Source organism: Fukomys damarensis, unplaced genomic scaffold (assembly GCF_012274545.1).
Source record: "Fukomys damarensis isolate Sample0158 unplaced genomic scaffold, DMR_v1.0_HiC HiC_scaffold_23, whole genome shotgun sequence".
In the NCBI taxonomy this organism is placed as follows: Eukaryota; Metazoa; Chordata; class Mammalia; order Rodentia; family Bathyergidae; genus Fukomys; species Fukomys damarensis.
This window is the reverse complement of record NW_022900935.1, coordinates 20,334,456-20,352,180: the sequence shown is the minus strand read 5'-3', so window position 1 is coordinate 20,352,180 and position 17,725 is coordinate 20,334,456. Positions and strand designations below refer to the sequence as shown.

The window sequence follows — 17,725 nt, the reverse complement described above, 5'->3', positions numbered from 1 at the left end:
TCTCTCTCTCTCTCCTTCCTCCCTCCCTCCCTCCTTCCTTCCTTCCTTCCTTCCTTTTGTGTGAGACAGGATCTCACTGTGTAGTGCAGGCTGGCCTTGAACTCATAGCCATCCTCCTGCCTTAGCCTCTCGAGTGCTGGGATTACAGACATGCACCACCACACCCAGCTCAAAATAAAATCTTAAAGGGGATAGATATTGTCTGAGTTACTTTTTGTCTCATTGCTGAGACCAAATACCTGACATCCAAAGTTAAAGAGCAAAAGATTTATTTAGCTTACAGTTTGTAGAGGTTTCAGTCTGTAATCTGCTGGCTCCACGGCAGGGTAGCACCTGGCAGAGGAGCAAGAGTTCATGGTGGCAGAAGACAGCAAAAACAAGCAAGCAAGCAAGCGAATTTAACAGTGTTTTTCTGCCCCTTTTATCCATACTATTTAGAGTGGGCAGCACTCACACCTTTAATTCTAGTGCACTTGAGGCTAGCATTGCACCAGAATAAATCACACACTCTCAATTCAGCCCCCTCTGAAAAAGCCACACTTACAAATGCATGAGGCTTTGGGGGGACATCTAGACGCAAGCCATAACAGGCATGTAGGTCAGTACCCCTGGGTTTAATCCCCAACATCCTCCCCCCCAGAAAGATACTGTAGCTAAAAACTAGAAATGGCTCAAATAGCCTGGAAATGGTGAAAACTACTACCCCAGAGTGGGTCCATGGATACGACAGAATATAAAGTGACATTTGAGTCTGGAGTGCTGAGTGATAGCTAACATATGTCAAGCACTAACTGCAGGGTGAAGAACAAAAGGGAGGGAAGGGTCTTTCCATGAAGCATCCCATTTAATATCCTGGAGAATCTTCTGGGCTAGGTGTTATCATTTTCCAGATGAGTTAACTGAGGCTATGAAAAATTAACTCATCCAACTAGTTAATAAGCAATGGCATCAAACTGGGCTTGGTGATGCACACCTGTAGTCACAGCTGTTTGGGAGGCTGAAGATCTCAAGTTCAGGCCAGTCTGGGCAACTTAGAGAGACTCTTGTCTCGACGTAAAAAATAAAAAGGGCTGGGGTGTAGCACACTTCTTTGAGTCCCTGGGTTCAATCCCCAGAACAGAGTTACAGTGAGGGAGACTGGAAATCAGGTCAGAAGTATTTCCAGTTACTTCATGTTGCCTACAGTACTGGTTCACAACTTTGGCTACATACTGGAGTTGCCTAAACAATTTTAAAATCCACTAGTGTTGGAGTCTACTCCTAGATCTTCTGATTTAATTGATGTGGGTGTGGCTTTGGGACTGGGAGTACAGAATATTTTGGTGCTGGTCTACAGGATAAAAGTCTGGCTCCTTTGCTTAGTGTAGAGGTCCTCTTTGATGTTCTTTTTCAGTAAGCTCTCATATATCCTTATTTGTCACTCATTTTCTCCACACCGGTTACAATGTCCTGCACATGCTATGCCTATATATTTATTTATTCATTCAGTACCAGGAATCGAACTCAGGATCTTGCCCCTGCTCGTGGCCACTGAACTAAATCCCCAGCCCTTTCTTTCTTTCTCTCTCCCTCTCTCTCTCTTTCTTTCTTGGTACCGGGGATTGAACTCAGGACCTTGCACTTGCCAGGCAGGCAGTGGAACCACTGAGCTAAATCTTTGGCCCATCAGCCCTATATTTATATCGATATTCCTGTGCCTTTACATGTTATTTCCTTGGCTTGGGATAGATTTCTTCTCTGTCATCCAGCTAGAACTCTATTCATCTTCAGTACTGTGGTAGCCTGTCTCCAGGACAGCCCCAGTGATCTTTACCCCCTATAGTCATATCCCTGTGGAGTCACCTTCCACACTAAACGGAGCTGACTTGTGCAATATGATATGGGAATAATGATGGGTTATAGCTTCCAAGAATGGGTCAGAAAATGCATTGTAGCTGCCATCTTTTTCTCTCTTGGATCACTTGTTTGGGGAGAAGCCAGCTTGGGGCCAAGTCTTGAATAGCAGCTCCGGAGATCCCACGCAGTGAGGGACTAAAGTCTTTTGCCAACAGCCACAAGTCTTCCATCTTGGAAAGGATCCTCCAACTGGAGTGAATCCTCCCAACCGCAGGCTTGACTGCAGTCTATGAGAGAGAGAGAGACCTTCAGCCAGACTCACCCAGCTATGCTGCTCCAGAATTCCTGAGCCATTGAACGTGTGAAATAATGTTTGTTTTAAACTGTTAAAGTCCGGGATAATTTATCATGCGCCATAGATACCTAATAAAAATACCAAACCCGAGAATATGACACCCTGTGAAGACTACTGACTCTTCTTCTGACATTGATCTGATCACTCTGTGCCACTTCTGAACCAGGTACAGCACTCACCACATGGACCTACGTGTCGATTTGCTTTTCTTGCCCTCTAGATGAAGTTCCATCAAAGCTGGAACTTCAGCCATGCTGCAGGCATCCATAAGTGCTTCTAGAGTAAGAAAACACACGTAAGAACTGCCATCTGAGTTGATTCTCACAGGTCTTCTAGGCGAGACTTCTTCCTTCCACAAAAGCTCCAAAGTATGCTTGCTAGAAATCATGGGTGTCTTGGTGAATAGGTGGATCTCAGGACCGTCATCTATGGTTGTATCTAAATACTTGACTGCAAGTCAGAAGATCTAGATTTTTTTTTCAATGCTGGGGATCAAACCCCGAGCCTGGCACATTAGGCAAGTGCTCTACTATTGAGTTACACCTCCCTTAGATTTTTTCTTTTTTTGGTACTGAGGATTGACCTGGGGCCCTTGTACTTACTTACAAGACAGGCGGTGGCACCACTGAGCTAAATCCCCAGCCCCGACCCTGGATTTTAAATCAAGTCTGCTAAGGATCTGATGAACTTCTTTGAGCTCTGCTTTCCTCATGAACCAAATTATTTAATTGCTTTTATAATTCTAAAATTGAATGTTTCTGTATTTTCAGCTGTCATTTACTTTTGTTCCTCAAAAGAGGAGACAACGGACTGATAAGGTTAAATCACAGCTTCATATCAAGAATACTCCTGGAGCTTCTCACACACACAGCTGGGCCCCACCTGGGACTGTCTGGAGTCAACATCTCCCAAGCTCTGAGTCATGGGCAGGGCATCTTTATTTTATTTTATTTTTTGTAGTTCCCAAGTGATTCTGATGTCCATCTAGAGCATGCTAATTAGCAATTATGAAATCAATTGTCTCCAATATGTAGGTTAAAGATTTTTGAAAAATTTTCTGCCAGCTGGCTGGCTCCATGGTATACAGAGTACAACACTAATGGGTTTGTTCCCTGAATTGCTCACTTTCCAAGAGGTGAAAGAATGGATGTGGCCCGTCTTTACTAGTAGAAAAGCAACTCAAGCCATACCTTTTACTGTCAGGACTCAATGGGATCCTTAACAAAAAGGGGCTCTTTGTATTACCCAACTACTTAGTGAATTTAGCTTAAGAACAAAGTATGAGTTATATTTGCTTTCTCTGTTTTTGTGAAATAGCGGTAAACAGGAGTTAAGAGTATTGGCCTTGGAGCCCAGCAGTCTACCCTCAAATCCTGGCTCCACCTACATGCTGGCTGACTTAGCTGGCCAGTAAATCTTTCTGAACCTCATCTTCCTGATCTGTGGAAGGGGAACAATATGCACCAGTTTATAGGAATGAGGTCCAGATGAAATAATACAATGTATGTAAAACACCTAGCACTGTATCTGGTGCAGAATGAGTGCCTGTTAGGTAGTAGCATATTACAACAAAAACAAAATACAGCACTTATTATTAACACCAACATACATTTGTCTAGTGCTTGGTAGGTCATGGGGGTTATTATTACATTTTACATCCAGCCCACCCAACCCCCAATCCCCCAAAATACCCTAAGGTGGGCAAGACATCAGTGACCCCATTTTACAGATTTAAAAAAAAAAAAAAAAGCTCAGTAGGATTCTCTGGCTCCAGATCAAACAGCAAAAAAGGTGTCAGTGTCTGAATTCAAACTTGGATGTGATTCCACGAAGATGAATAATTATATATATATGCATTTGGCAGGCTGAGCATCTAGGGGCCATCTGGCTTAGCAGCCTGAGGAGGACTACATTTCTGAGCAGCTTCTTTTTTTAGATGAAAGCAAGATGGGAAAAGTAAGCTGGTAAACTGCTTTCCCTCATTTCCAACATTGGTGTGATTTGTGCTCCGCTCTGCCCTCCTTCTAATTCCCAAACGCTACTTGTCTGTGTAGCTCTGAAGTTGGCTCCGGCTGCTCTTGGCTGAACTGTTGCTGGCTTTACCTTGGCCCCACAGCTGGGACCTGGGAAAACCAAAGGACAAGAAGCAGGGGAAGCTACAGACATTGGAGAGCTAGGCCAACGCCAGCTGATCCCAAGTCTGCCTGGGGAACAAAAAGCTGATGGGGAGCAGCGGGCAGGGATCCCTGCTCCCTGTGCCAGTCAACAGGAAGATGCACTTTCCCGTCCAACAGATGAGTCCCACTCCTCGAATAACGTAATAAGGTGCAATACTAAAAATGGCACAGACTGTGGATCTCTGGGGGAGTAGGAGGCCAAGAGATCAAATGTTAGTTGAATTTAATCAAGATGCTTTTCACAGAAGCAGTGGACTAGAAATGGGCCTGAGGCATTAGTGGTTTTTGGATATATAGAAACGAGGCTGTGGAGGCCCTGAAAGAAAAGCAAAACACGAGCAAGGGTGCAAATGTCTGTTTGGGGAATGGGAGGGCACTAGAAGCGTGGTGAGAAGTAATAGGCAGGAGAGAAAGGGCGAGACCAGATGGAGTGGGGAAATGAGATGCAACTCTACAGGAAAGGGATGGTCATGTTGATTCCTAACTCAATTTAGACATAAGAAACTTTCCAAAACTGCTGGGGCCTTAAAGATGAGCTAATTCAACCACCACCACCACCACCACCACCACCCCACTCCCAATTTACTGACAGGGAAGTCAAAGGAGAAGCATACAGAAAGTCACAGAGCAAGAAACAGTGAGTGACAAGGGCCGGGGATTTAGCTCAGCGGTGCCTCCACCTGCCTGGCAAGCACAAGGTCCTGAGTTTGATCCCCGGTACAAAAAAAAAAAAAAAACAAAACAGAGAGAGAGAGACAGTGCAGTGACAAGTGTCAAGACAAGAACCCAGAGCTCCAGAAAACCAGTTTGGTCCTCTTTCCACTAGACCATCTCACCAGCCTGGTATTTTGACACAAAAGCAGACAGATCTGGCAGCAGAAGATTAGGGAAATAAGAGAGATTACAGTTTAGGAGCTGAAAACACTAGCAGGGGTGAGTTGGTAGAAAGCAGATATAAAGACATGGAAAGGATGGGCTGGGTGTGAGAACCACCAAGGGGCGAGAAACAAGAAGACTTAGTAGGTAGGAAATGGGATACGGCTGCAGAGGAGAGGGCAAAGAGACAATACAAAGGCCAGGGGGGTTCTCCTGGGGATACAAGCCACATCAGCTCCTTTCCCCAGCCTCAAAGGCAGCAGGCAAAAAATTAATACAACCAGGCTGTATCATCCGGTCCCTACGCTGAGTCCTCCCCTTGGCAACCTCCACACAGATCCTCTCCTCTGTGTCACCTGTTTAATATTTTCAGACCTTTGCTTTGATCTGGTGTACAGATGCATTAGTTTGGATGATTAATTCTGAAAGAAAACCCAAACCAGAACCTAAGAGTAGGGACACCTCCGGGAATACGAGAGGCTGTGGGACTAGAATATGGTGTGGGTTTTGATTTTTGGTACGAGGAGCAGGGAAAACAGATCAAGAAAATAGGAAACTGTCTCTCATCACCTAGGTCCACCCTGATATGGAAACACAATGCTATTTGTCACAGTGTGCGACTGTGGCAGTGTGAAGGAAGAAAAAGATTACTCGGAGAAGAGATTCAGTTTAATTACTGAGAGGCCCCAGAGGGGCTATCTCACCTGAGAGCACCCAGAGTTAGGAGACTCCCAGGAGTAGCTCCGAAGCTGACAACTCTCTGGCTTTTACTTAGAGTTTCAGTGTAAGACAGAAAAAGAGAAGAAAGGACAAGGAACTGTCTCAAGACGAGGCAGTTTTTTTGGGGGGCAGTGGGATGGGGAAGGACAACCAGCCAGACACAAGATGCTTCATCGATCTAAATTTTTTGTTCTTTAACCATTCATTCCTCACAGAGCCGGCAAGCTTTGGCCCCACACTTTAACCATTCACTCCTTGGCCAAGTCTCCCGTAGTTTGTAGCTGAGTGGCAGTTAGAAGGCTAATGTGAGGACAGTAATCATGAAACTAGATACTAGAATGAGAAGTTAAACCAAGGCCACGATTTATTTTATTATTATTTTTGGGTACCAGGGATCAAACTCAGGACCTTGCACTTGTGAGGCAAGCACAGTGCAACTGAGCTAAATCCCTGGCCTGAAGAACACATTCTGTTTATTTGTTTGTATTGTTTTTTGGTACCAGGGATAGAACTCAGGACCCTGTGCTTGTAAGGCAGGTGGCAGAACACATTCTTAATCTTACTTTTCTATGGGTCAAATTCACAGAGCCCCTGACCTACTGTCCTCAGTGGGGCTCAGTTCTCCTCCTCAACCCATTTCTCACTAGGGCTGAGAGTATCACTGAAGCCCAATAAAGATCATTTAGAAATTTCTGGAAACCTTGATATTTCTAGTTAGCCTGTCATGAAATTATATTGCCCATACTTGGTAGTTTGAAGAAACAGGGGTAAATGCAAAACCAAGCCTGTGTATTAGGCACTATGACATAGTGATTTTGAGCTTGGATTTAGATGCTCAAATTCTAGCTTTGCCAAATTCTTGCCATGAGCCCAATTAGGTTGCTTCTCTAAGCATCTGTTTCCTTATACATAAAATGAAGCCGATGCCACCTGATCTCATGGGGTTACTGTGGGAAGTACCTGTAATGCGTGCACAGAGTATGGGCCCTGACACCCAGCATGGGCCCAAGAGATGTTAGCTATTACGATTATTGTTACCATCACTGTCATTTTGCCCTGCAGCTATGTCAGTGACACTTGGCCTTTGTGCCTGACTGAAATGGGACAGTGAGCTTCCTAATGAGGATGAGTCCCAAGTACAGTATGGCTTCTTCTATCCCTGTCACTCTGTGGGCTTAGGGATAAGTGGTACCTCGAGGAAAAAGGGAGCAGAAGGTCCCCACGAGGATACAACACAGAGTTGGAATCTTATCTGACATCTTAAGTGCCCAACAGTCTTCTTAAGGAAGGATAAGAGGGACAGTTGTGTCAGGACATGATGGAAAGGCACTTGGGGACGGTGTTGGGGATATAACAAGAACCCAACCAGCCTTAGGATGGCAGGTCCAGGACGTGGAGGGATGCAGAGGCTCATCCCATCTGATATTTACTTATCTGCCTTCTTGACACACTGTCTCTTGCCTTTACAAGATCCCACTAGGAGCCTCTGGGATGGGGAATGAGAAGAGGCAAAAGAAACCAACACATCTTTTGGGAAAAGAATCATTACATGACATTTATTAACACATGCCAGCTAGAATGAGGATTACCTTGCTTATCTAAAGGAATTTATCAGCCGGGCATGGTGGCACATGCCTGTAAACCCAGCACTCTGTGAGGCTGACAAGTTTGAGCCCAGCCCAGGCAACTTATGGCCTGTCTCCAAATAAGAAATAGAAGGGGTCTGGGATATAGTCAAGTGGCCCTGGGTTCAATCCTCGGACAGACAGAAAGACAGACAGACAGGCAGAGAGACAGAAACACACACACACACACACACACCTGTTTATCTTTCGATTCCCTAGAAGTTAACCAAAAACCAAAAACCAACAACCAACCAGAGACCTAGTGTACCCTCCCAGGTGTCAGAGGAGGGATCCCAAGGCCCCTGTACTGAAGGCTACAGTTTAGTAGCAGGAGAGTCCCTGACACTCCCTCTCAGCAACTTCCGAGCTTAGCTTCCTTTACACATGGCCTCAAATAACATGACCAATTTCTCAGTCCACTGCACATTGGAGTTACAGACTTGATGTGAACAGGGGGGCTGCTAGTGGCTGCTACATGAAAGGCTCTGAAGAGTGACAGCTGGCAACTCTGCCACAAGGGAGCTGACACAGTCTCTGAAAAGCAGTCGAAAGAACTAAGAGGGCAGCTGCTGGGAGCCACAGGGTATAGACACAAACAGCTATCCACACCTTCCTAGACCCGAGGGCACCACCTCTCTAACATGAAATGTGGTCACAAATATTTTAGCCCCCTAGGGATAGCATGGCATATCAGGGATGGCCATACGACATGCTTTGGCTTATGAAACATGAATGGAAAAAGTAAGTGTCACCTCTAGATAAAATCTTTTACAGTTGGTAGTTGCCTCACCATGTGGATTAGTCAGTTTTCCTGTTGCTAGGACAGAACATCTGACAATACTTACAATTTAAAGGAGGAGAGGGCCGGGGATTTAGCTCAGTGGTTCAGTGACCTGCTTTGAAAGCGCAAGGACCCAAGTTCAATCCCTGGTACCAAAAAAAAATTTAAAAAAAAAGAGAAGAGGATTATTTAGGCTCATAGTTTCATTGGGTTCGGTCCATGGTCACCTGGCCCCAAAGCAGAATGGCATGGTGGAGAAAAGCTGCTCATGTCATGCTGGTCAGGAAGCAGAGAGAAAGAGCAAGCAAGGGACCAGAATACAACTTTCCAGGTAATGCCCCCGGTGACCCACCTCTTCTGACCAGGCCCTACCTCTTAACAGCACATTCAGTATTGATCTCATCACTACTGAACCCACCGATCCAATCACCACCCAAACAAATGAGATTCTGGGGGGACATTTTAGATCTAAGTGACGACACCATCTTTCTTCCAGTGCTAACACAGTGACGGGCAATGCTTCCCCAGAGTGGCAGCTTTGCCGGCATGGGTCCCAGAATGAATAAACACAACACAGAGTGTGGTCTACAAGTGTTCTGTAGAGGACACCTGGCACAGGGAAGATAAAAACTTCTGTTGCTTTTGGAGGTTGTTATACCATATAATCTAACTTGACTGACACATCCTAAAAAACTAAATGAGTCCACTTTAGGAAGTATGTGTGTTACCTTTTAGGTAGATCACCATTCTTCGGCTGGATAACCAGAACATGAAATGGATGCAGAAGGGCCTGGTTTCCGAACCTGAATCACTCCTTTTTCTTGGGAGGCTCCAGGTCTCCTGTTCAGGACTTTGGCAAATCCACCTGCATTATTTATGGGTCTAAGACAGAAATCAGGTCTCACATGCTATTGCTTCTAGAACCAGCCCTTCAGCATTTGCTGTACCAGGATTGGGGTGGCCTAGAGCTGGTCCTGAGTGCTGAGGGGCTCTGGTCCCCATGTTGGGGCTTTTATCCCTATGCCTGTGCTCTTACCATGTGAAACCCATGGTGTATTGCTGAGAAAAAAAGCAAGCCAACAACTTCAGAGTAGACAGATTTTTAAAGTATACATGGAAATTTACAAAATTGACCTCACACTGGGCAACAATTAAGTTTCAATAAACCTTGAAGGTTGGAAATCATATGGGTCATTTTCTTGGACCACAAAGCAATTCATCTAGAAAGTAATAACTATAACTTAGAAAACCCTCCTATATTTGCAAAGTAGAAAAAACACATTGTAATACCCATGGGTTATACATCCTCTCACTTAATTCTCCGACTATTAATACAGAAGTAGGAAATTGAAATTGGAAAAAGAATATCATTTGTTCAAATTTACCCTGTTGGCAGGTGTGGAGCCAGACTAACTTCAGAACCCAGGATTTTACGATACCCTCCTGACCCTGCTTGCTTTGGGGGCCCTGACCTAGAACTACTATGCAGAAGCATATTTCCCTATTGTTCTTGTCTCTTCTGGGGTTCCCTTCCCCAGACCAGGATGAGGTGTCCCGGAATCTCTCAGGTGGACATTCCCACCCAGCTTTGAACTACATCTCTAGGAAGACTTCCTTTCCTTTTAAAGATTTTTTTTTTTACACAAAGTGGCTAGTGAACAAAGAAAGACAGAAGGAAAAGTCACTTCCAGATGGTTTCCCCATCTTGCTCTAATGCAGATTAAATAGAGAAAATATTCTAACATATCATTAGGCAAACATGAGTATCAATATCATTTAAATTATAAACGGAACAGAATGCAAATTTTGTATCCTGACTTAAATTTGGGGTGAGACCCTCAGAGCAAAAGAACAGACAATGAAAGCACCCGATTCTAAGTTGGAGGTTGGGGCATCTGAGGTCGGAGGCCAGACCAAGCTAATCCTAGACCTCTTTAGGAATGGCCTCCTGAGTTTACACTGACCAAACCACCTCCCTCTTGTGGCAAGGGCCTGTATGAATGGCTACTCGGCGATGTTATTCTACCTGCTCAGCTCAACCTACTCATGTTGTTTCTCGTCAGGATATACTTTTGGCAAAACCCCAAAGGCATCCAGAGCTTCTGAGGTAGCTCAGCATCTTTGGGCCTGTGTGTCTCTCCCTATGTTAAGAGAAAACTACTATGCGCCTCCTGTTGGCTTATGTCATTCAGTAATAAGTGCCCGACACTGTGTTTCTTGAAATGAGAAGATGTGAAAATGAATGGCAAATGTGACAATGGTCCATATCCTAGAAAGTTACCAAAAGTACTCACACTTCAGCAAATGGCCCTGTGAGGAAGAAGGCTGAGGGGCAGGAAGGGAGTGCCGGGCCAGGCGAGGGGCCTGAAGATTTTCACCCTGTCCTCTGGCTTCTCACTTCTGCTAAAGATGCAAGCCTGGTTGTCTTCACTCCAGGCTTCACAGGCTCAGCTTGGAGCCTGGGGCACTTCCAGCCCCACCCCGCTGCTTGTTCCTCACATCATCAGGGCTCAGGCTCCAGAGCAGTTTGCCAATCAGTCAGTGATCAGTGATCAGTTAATGTGAGTTAACACCAAGCCCAAGATTACCCCGGTGTCCAATCAGCGGTGTGATTACATCCTCTCAATCTGTACAAAATGGGGAAGGTGACCACTTCCTGGGTGCTCCTGGGAAGCCCCCAAATGGAAACTCAACTCATGTGATCTTTTACAAACAGCCAGTTGTGCCTATAGACTGGACAGATGGTGTGGGGCGCCTGGAGTGAGCGATGGTCCAATGCCTTCAATGAAGTTGTTCCACTGGTCATAGTCCTCTTGCAGGTCTGAATGGGGAGAAAAGAGGATGGTTAGGCAGATTGTTGTAAGATTAGGCCCAAGAGTTGCTCTCCTCAATTCAGTGGGTTGTCCTCAAGAGAGAAGCATTCTGGGATACCAAAAGGACTGGTTATGGTAGTTGTGATGGTGGTGGCACCACCTTTAAAAACAACTTAGAGGGCCGGGCATTTAGCTCAGTGGTGCTGCCACCTGCCTTGCAAGCTCAAGGACCTGAGTTTGAACCCTGGTACCAAAAAAACAAAAACAAAAACAAACAAACAAATAAAAACAACTTACATAATCTGTGGCAATTTGATAATGGTACCGGAGGGCAAAACCTCATAAAGGAGAATTCATTCTAGGGACTGTGCCAAATGTTTTATGTGTACCCACGCAATTTTCACAATATCCCCATAGGCTAAGTCCTATCATTCGCCCTACTGTAGAGTTGAGGAAACTGAGGCTGAAGAAAACAACCTGATTTGCCCAAGGTCATGACAGCGAATAAGAGGTAGGGAAAGAATTCAAATCCAGGTCAGAAAGACAGAGAAAACAAGGTAGTAAGCAAGAAGAGGTTCCCAGTCCCCCAGCCAGTAGAAGCAAGGCCAGTGTCACCCCAGGGCAAAGCAACAGGGCAGCAACTTCACGAAGCAGCCTAACATCAGCCATGATTCAAGAGCGCCGAGACTGTGGGCAAGAAGGGTCAGAATGGGGCTAAGCCCCCAGGCCAAGGGAGGGGGTGCAACTGAGCAGGCGAACGGTTTGGAATAAACAGAGCCTGGGACAGAGACGGGGGGCAGCTCTCCTTCATCTTTGGATCCCCAGTGCCCTTCCAAGAACCTGACAGGGAACAGGTCCTCAACACACAATGCTACATAGTCATTAATTCAAGCTAGGTGCAGGGGCACACACCTACAGTGACACACCTACAGTGACAGCTACTCTGGAGGATGAAGCAGGAAGATCACTCAACCTCAGGAGTTCAAGGCCAGCCTAAGCAATATAGTTACTTTGTTTTTTGTTTTTTTCAGAGAGTGAGAAAAAAGAATTCTGTTGCTGTTCTGGAGTTTTTGTTTGTTTGTTTGTTTGTTTGTTTTGTTATTTTTGAGACAGGGTCTCACTACTGTGTAGTTGAGACTGGCCTGGAACTCACTATGTAGCCCAGGCTGGTCTCGAACTCACAGCGATCCTCCTGCCTCAGCCTCCCTCCCGAATGCTGGGATTACAGGTATGCACCACGCCCGTCCTGAGAAAAGAAAAAATTTTGTGGTGGTGCATGCCTGCAATACTATGGAGGCTGAGGCAGGAGGATTGCAAATTTGAGCCCAGGCTGACCAACCTAGTGACTTCGTGACTTGAGACATCGTCTCAAAATTAAAAATGAAAAGGGGGTGACAATGTAGCTCAATGTGAAGACCCTGAACTACAAGAGAAAAAAATCCCCAGTATCACAAAAGAAAGAAAAAAAAAGAGCATGCTTATTATGTGCCACACTCTATTTTTGGTGCTAAAAATATGTCCAAGAACAAAACAGAAACACCTTTCCTCAGAGAGCTCATAATCAAGTGGGCAGGGATAAATGATAAACATATTAAATTATGCAGGATGTGAAAAAGGCATAAATGACACAGGGAAAAAAAGGAAACAGGTCAGCATGAGGGAAGCAGTAGTGGTGAGTAGGGGGAAAGGAGAGGGTAGAATGTTTCAAAAAGGGTGGTCAGGAGGGGCCCTGCTGAGAAGCTGAGATTTCAGCAAAGACTTGGAGGAGGTGGGAGTGAGCCAGAACATCTGGGAGGAGTGCTCCAGGCAGAGGCAGCAGAGGTGCAAAGGCCCTGAGGCAGGCATATGCCTGGAGCATGGGGAAGGGGAGTTTCACATGCTGCGTGAAGCAGGCTAAGGGAAGAGCGGCAGGAGAGGCCAGGAGGGACCAGGCAGCTGTGTCATAAAGGCCCAGTGGGCTTCAACTCTCAGAGTAATGGGGAGCCACTACGGATTCTGAGCAGAGGAGTAACAAGATCTACTTGCTCCCTAAAAGAATCACTGTATTAGAAGACTCTGTCGGGGAACAGGGGCAAGCTGAGACCAGTTAGGAAACTACTGTAGTGATTTAGGTGAGACAATTTGGATGGGATGGCGGCTGTGGGGGTGGAGACAAGTGATTAGGGTCCGGATGTGTTTTGAAGTTAGAGCCAACAGGATTTTCAGAGGGGAAAGTGCATGAGAAGAGACAAGGATGAAGCCTCTGATCTGAGTGACGAGCTAGCACAGTGCTCTTCGATCTCCAGAACTGTGAGCTAAGTACACCTCTCTTCTTTATAAAGTACCCAGTTTCAGGCAGTTCTGTTAAACCAAGAGAAAACAGACTAAGCCAAGGGCCAAGCACGAGCAGCCCAGGAAACAGTAATGCTGGTGGAAGAGCCGATGAGCTGGGAGAAAACCCCCAACTCCTTCAAAGCAGAGACAGGATCTCCCAGAAGGGGGCACGGTCAGCCATCTCAGGCCGCTGACAGCCAGCCAGCTGGGGAGGGAGAACTGACCATGGATTTAGCATTGTGAAGGTTTCCAGTTTTGATGCAGTATCGTGTTGCAAAAGCCTGAAGGGAGTGGGTTTTAGAGAGAAATTAGAAAAAGTGAAGACAAGCCAAGCATGGTGGAAAACAGCTACCATCCCAGCACTCTGGGAGGCTGAGGCCAGAGGGTCACAAGTTCAAACCCATCCTGGGCAACTTAGCAATTTAGCAAGACTCTGCTCAAAAAAGAGGGATGGGGATGTAGCCCAGTGAAGAGGCCCAAGTTCAATCCTCAGTGGCACAGTACCACATACCCATACCACACACAAAGAAAGAAAGAAAAGATTTTTTTGAGTTTTGCTCTTTGTTATTATGTGGAAAACAGAAATGGAGGAGATACTGAGGTCAAGAGGTTTTTTTTGTTTCTTTGTTTTGGTTTGGTTTTTGGTACCGGGATCGAACTTGGGACCCTGCACTTGCAAGTCAGGCAGCAGAACCACTGAGTTAAATCCCCAGCCCAAGAGGTTTTTTTCTCTCTGGTGCTGGGGTTCAAACCCAGACCCTTACACATCCTAGGCAAGTGCTTTACCACTGAGCTATACCCCAACCCATTTGTTTTTTAAATAAGGGAAGAAAAATGAACCAGGAGAGGGAAAAACTGGTGACCTAAAGCAAAGAGGGAGAAATTGCTTGGTGCAGTCGTCTTGAGTGGGCAAGATGGAAGGTAGTGCGCAAGTGCCAGGCAAGCAAGGAGGGACAGTGACGGACAGAGGGAGAGCTGGGTCTACAGGAAGGAGGAGGTGTGGCGTGGAGAGGCGGAGGAAGTGCTGGCAGCTTCCAGCTCAGTGACGTGGGAGGCACAGTCACTCGGCTGAGAGGCTGAGGGAAGAGGCAGGCGCTAGAGGGTTGAGGAAGAAGGAGAAGGTGTGAAACTGTCTCCTAGGGTAGCAGGAGGGAGGATGAGGTGATGGAGACAGGAGCCATGTGTGGAGTTAATACCTAGGAGGCAGCAATCTTCTACCGGGAGGTGACATCTGAATCAGCAGGGTGTGCGTGCACTCTTCAGAGGTGATTTTCAGAGTGAGGGGCAGCTGAGCCACCTAGAGCTTATTTTAGTCTCTTATGTGACAACACACCCTATAGACACCAAAAAGCTTTTCTGCCTTTGGAAAGCTCATTAGCCCAGCCAGAGAGCCTTGGCCTTTATTCGGTCTCTGTCTTATGTTCTGTCACCTGGATCACTGCCAAGGCTTTCAGCTGGGCTCTCTGTCTCTTACTCCCTTATCTCCATCCTCTGGGATGTAGGCCAACTGCAAACACAAGTCTAGGTGTGGCCTTCTGCTGAAAACCCACCAATGGCTCATTACAGCCTATGAATATAATTCAAACATACATATATAGTTGGGTTTTTTTCCAGTACTGAAGATTGAACCCAGGGCCTTAACACTGAGCTACATATGCATCCTTTTTAAAAATTTTTTCTAAATTTTGAGACATGGTCTTGCTAAGTCACTGAGTTGCCCAGGCAGGGCTTGAACTTATAATCCTCCTGCCCGAGCTTCCCAGAGTGCTGGAATTACAGGCATGTGCCACTGTGCCCAGTAGGACATGCATGTCTTTAAAGCAAACCCAACCAAATTCAGATATGTTGCACACCAATGGGAAATGCCGATTCATCCAGGTCACCCAACCAGAAGTTAAGTGTCTGGAGCAGAGGTGACAGCTCTGCTTACCAGGTGTTGGTCTGAGCATACCCAGCAGGTCATGTTCAAGCCAGGGCCTCACCCTTTAAAAGGGGCACTGACAAGCAACACATCCAAAGGAAGGGGATGATGACTGACAGAATGGGGGAATGAACAGGGAAAAGGGGAAGGCAACAGGGAATTTTAACCTAATGAACAGAAAACTCAGAGAGGGCATCGGAGGTGACCACGTATCCCAAGAACTGCCATGTGCCAGCTGAGGCTTCTTTGGTCAGCTCTTGAGGGATACATGGGGCAAGTGCAGGGTACAAAGCATCACATCTTGCTGTTAGACCAGAGGCCAAAGGTCAGCAGTCCTGGAGAGCCTGGGCCCTCCTGATGGAAAGAGCCGTCCCCAGCACCTGCGAGGAGGGTTCAGCCTCATCGGAAGGGGACATCTGATCACGAGGGCGCCAAGCCTAAGTTGGAGAGTGGCCTACGATGGTTTGGCAAAGATGACCTGATACAGGTCAAGTTGTCTCTCTTGGGAATCCGATGTAAGATATCCAAAAAATACGGCTATGAGCAGGGAAAGCTAGAGAGGAAAGGAATACACCCACAAGGCAGACAGAACAAGCCACCAAAGTGGTTGAAGCCAAGTGAGGGTTACAAGGCAGCAGAAACTGAATGAATAGATGCTACCAGCAAGAGAAAAACAGCAGAAAGAAAGAAAAAGGTAGATTGAGACCAAACAACAACAACCCAAAGAGACAGCAAGGGACTGAGAGTAGGCCTGTGAGACAGGCTATATGAGAGGTCAGTCTCACGCTGACCTGAGCGTCTGTAATTCCGCACTGCCTCCCTGGTCCAGCTGTACGCTCCTAAACGAACTTCCTTTGTTTCTCAAGGTAAATTAGTGAACATCCAGTCTTTATAGATTAAAAAAAATCTTACCTAGAATTTCAACTCTTAAAATTGTTCAGGTTTGTTTGGTGAAGAGGGCTTGATTGTATATCAGGGTAGATGCAGGAGAGGACACTTCCTTTGGGTGGAGGCTGGACCAGAAACCTCTAAAATCCTTGCCAGTTAGCTGGTCTGTGATTTATGGCATTAGTCACAACCCTGTATACGTGGTTTCTTCAAAGCACTTTGATATGTTTAGCCCAGTTATTATCATAACCTCCCTACAGTGCCTATAAGGTGACTGCTAAGGTTAGGATAGGACAGACATGGTGGAGTACAGAGAAGCAAATGGCCTCTACAAAGTGAGGAAATCAAGCTGAGACAGGTTAAATGACGAGGCCTGGGTCATTTGCCTAGTTAAGAGTCAGGGCAGGGTCTCTAAACTTTCAGGTAGATGTTTTTTCTGTACTTCTATGTACCTCTCTTTCACTCAGGCCCCAACCGTATCAGAATAGACCACTGTGCTGTGGAGAAACTCAGGAGATCCCACCTCTGCCCCGTGGGCCCCAGTTCACTCCTTACCAAGGTGCTTCTGTAGGAAAGCCAACATGGCCCGCACCACGATCTCCTGACCTTGGTAGGGGTCCAAGGTCCCACGAGTTTGAGCAGATAAGAATTTACCAAGCAAATTGCCAGTCGCAAAAGCAAAGTCAGTTTGACTCCGATGAATAGAGCCACTAGAGGAAAAGAAAAACAACTGGTAGGAGTCTGGGGTTATGCATATGCACCTGCTGTGCACAAGGTGCTTTCTACACATCACCGCGTGTAATTTTCATACACCAAGGCCACACCGTCCCCTCTGACAGAATCAGAGGAGGTAAGCAGTCTGCCTGGGGTCACGCTGAAAGCAGGGAATAAGCTAGGATTTACTCAGGTGTACAAAGCCTCAAAGCTGCGGCAACCCCTAGACCACGATGCCTGACATTGCCGGGAAAAGGCTCAGCTTGATGGAGCCAAAAGAGAGGCAGGGAGGCCAGGTGTCTAGCACCTGCCATTCTTATGTTATTGTTGTCTGTTTTGCCATGGCTTTCACTTAGTGACTTCACAAAACACATTACCTCCTTATCAGGATGTGCACACAGTAAACAGAGAAAAAGGAATCACTTGCTTTAATTTAAATAATATGAAAAGCGAAGGTAAGTACATGTAGCAAATAAGTTTTTGGATTAAATCCTTTTGGCTCTAAATACTTTTTGAGGGAATGAACCCAAGTTCATTTTGAGACAAATTACTCATAATTAAATTTACTACATGAGGAGCCAGGCGTGGTAGTGCACACCTATGATCCCAGCACTTGGGAGACTGAGGCAAGAGGATCATCATGAGTTCAAGGCCAGCCTGGACTACACAGTGAAACACTGTCTCGGGGGAAAAAAAAAAAAAAAAA

General features: G+C 46.1%; 1 protein-coding gene across 4 annotated transcripts in view; it reads right to left on the bottom strand.

Annotated features, from left to right (window-relative positions):
* Positions 1 to 9,887: 9,887 nt before the first annotated feature.
* Pafah2 (platelet activating factor acetylhydrolase 2) overlaps positions 9,888 to 17,725 on the bottom strand; it is a 35,464-nt gene continuing 27,626 nt past the window's right edge. For 3 of the 4 annotated variants that reach the window (XM_010633429.3, XM_010633437.1, XM_019208922.1), the window contains exons 10-11: positions 16,861 to 17,015; positions 9,888 to 11,191 (exon numbers count right to left, since the gene is read on the bottom strand). In XM_010633429.3, the coding sequence (XP_010631731.1) occupies positions 11,097 to 11,191; positions 16,861 to 17,015 (250 nt within the window). In that variant the 3' untranslated portion in view covers positions 9,888 to 11,096. The remainder of the gene's footprint in view (positions 11,192 to 16,860; positions 17,016 to 17,725) is intronic. The other variant, XM_010633441.3, reaches the window with a different exon arrangement.